General features: G+C 44.5%; 1 protein-coding gene across 2 annotated transcripts in view; it reads left to right on the top strand.

Moving 5' to 3' along the window:
* pih1d1 (PIH1 domain containing 1) overlaps window positions 1–1,119 on the top strand; it is a 9,183-nt gene that overhangs the window by 4,651 nt on the left and 3,413 nt on the right. For both annotated transcript variants that reach the window (XM_008283696.1, XM_008283697.1), the window contains exon 5: window positions 952–1,013. In XM_008283696.1, coding sequence (XP_008281918.1) covers window positions 952–1,013 — 62 coding nt within the window. The remainder of the gene's footprint in view (window positions 1–951; window positions 1,014–1,119) is intronic.

Genomic DNA, 1,119 nt, shown 5'->3' with positions numbered 1-1,119 from the left:
TTCAATAATAGATTTGTGAGAGGCGTTTTCAGGAGGTCTTGCACATACAGCAGCCCCACCGAATCTGCGCAACTCTGATTTGCACGAACGCAAAACGGAGGTTGCTGTCGACGGTGGACGTGATGCAGCAGAGGTCCTCGCGGCTGTTCCGGCACTCGCCTTGTCTTTGCCTGAAAACTGCAACGTACTGCAGGACAGCCGCCTTCAGAGAAACTCAATCTGCAGCTATAACTGGAGAGGAGTTTGGATTCAGATGTTCTGAGGGCTTTGTGGTCAGATTTTTTAAGGTTATGCAACAACATTTGGAACAGATTTCCAACTGCTTTTTTTTTTTTTTTACTGCTGTAAAACACACAAAAATGTTCAACTGTGCTCCTAAAACAGTTCCAGGAGACACCAAACCAGAAACGGACCCCCGTGTGAGCTGGAACGCAGCACAAGAGTAGACATTTATTTATTGAGCACATTTGCACAACGTGTTTCGACCTTCTCAACAGTGTGAACAGTTTTCCTCACGTGGACCTGAGGAGTCACTGAGAAACTCTAAAACATGGAAAACAACATTCTTCTGAGTTCGATTGTGTTCAGTTCCTTTACAGTTGCTCTCAATGCCAAGATCCAACGTGCACTTTTTAAAAGAGGAAATGTCCTCTCTGTCAGCTCACACCTCATGACTGATAGAGGGGTTTTTACCCTCAGCAGCTTCCTTATCTGGGCTACTTTCCGTTAACAGCCAGTGTTTGTAAAGCACACATGGTGTTTGGATAGCAGAAAGGCCACAGCGTCAATATTTAGATGCTGCTCCACATTTTTATTTGCCAGTGTGTTGCCAAGAGAAGAGACGCATTTAAACAGGATTTCTTTAACTCGCGACCTTATTTTCCTGTTTATTTAAAGGCTCCATTATCAAGTCGGTTTAATCGACTGAACTCCTCTCGTCGTGTGTTTCAGACTCTCAAGGCTGCACCGCCTACGATGTCGTCATCAACCAGGAGTTCTTCCAGAGGTGTCAGGTGTGTGTCTGGTTGGGTTTTCTATTCATAGAATGGTTGTCTGTTCTTCTGTTATATTTCTTTGTAATGCACTGATGAACAGAGTGTCTGTCTATGTCTCAGTCTC

Source organism: Stegastes partitus, unplaced genomic scaffold, assembly GCF_000690725.1.
Source record: "Stegastes partitus isolate 25-593 unplaced genomic scaffold, Stegastes_partitus-1.0.2 Scaffold324, whole genome shotgun sequence".
In the NCBI taxonomy this organism is placed as follows: domain Eukaryota; kingdom Metazoa; phylum Chordata; class Actinopteri; family Pomacentridae; genus Stegastes; species Stegastes partitus.
The sequence above is the reverse complement of the archived record's forward strand: the minus strand, read 5'-3'. Positions and strand labels throughout refer to the sequence as shown.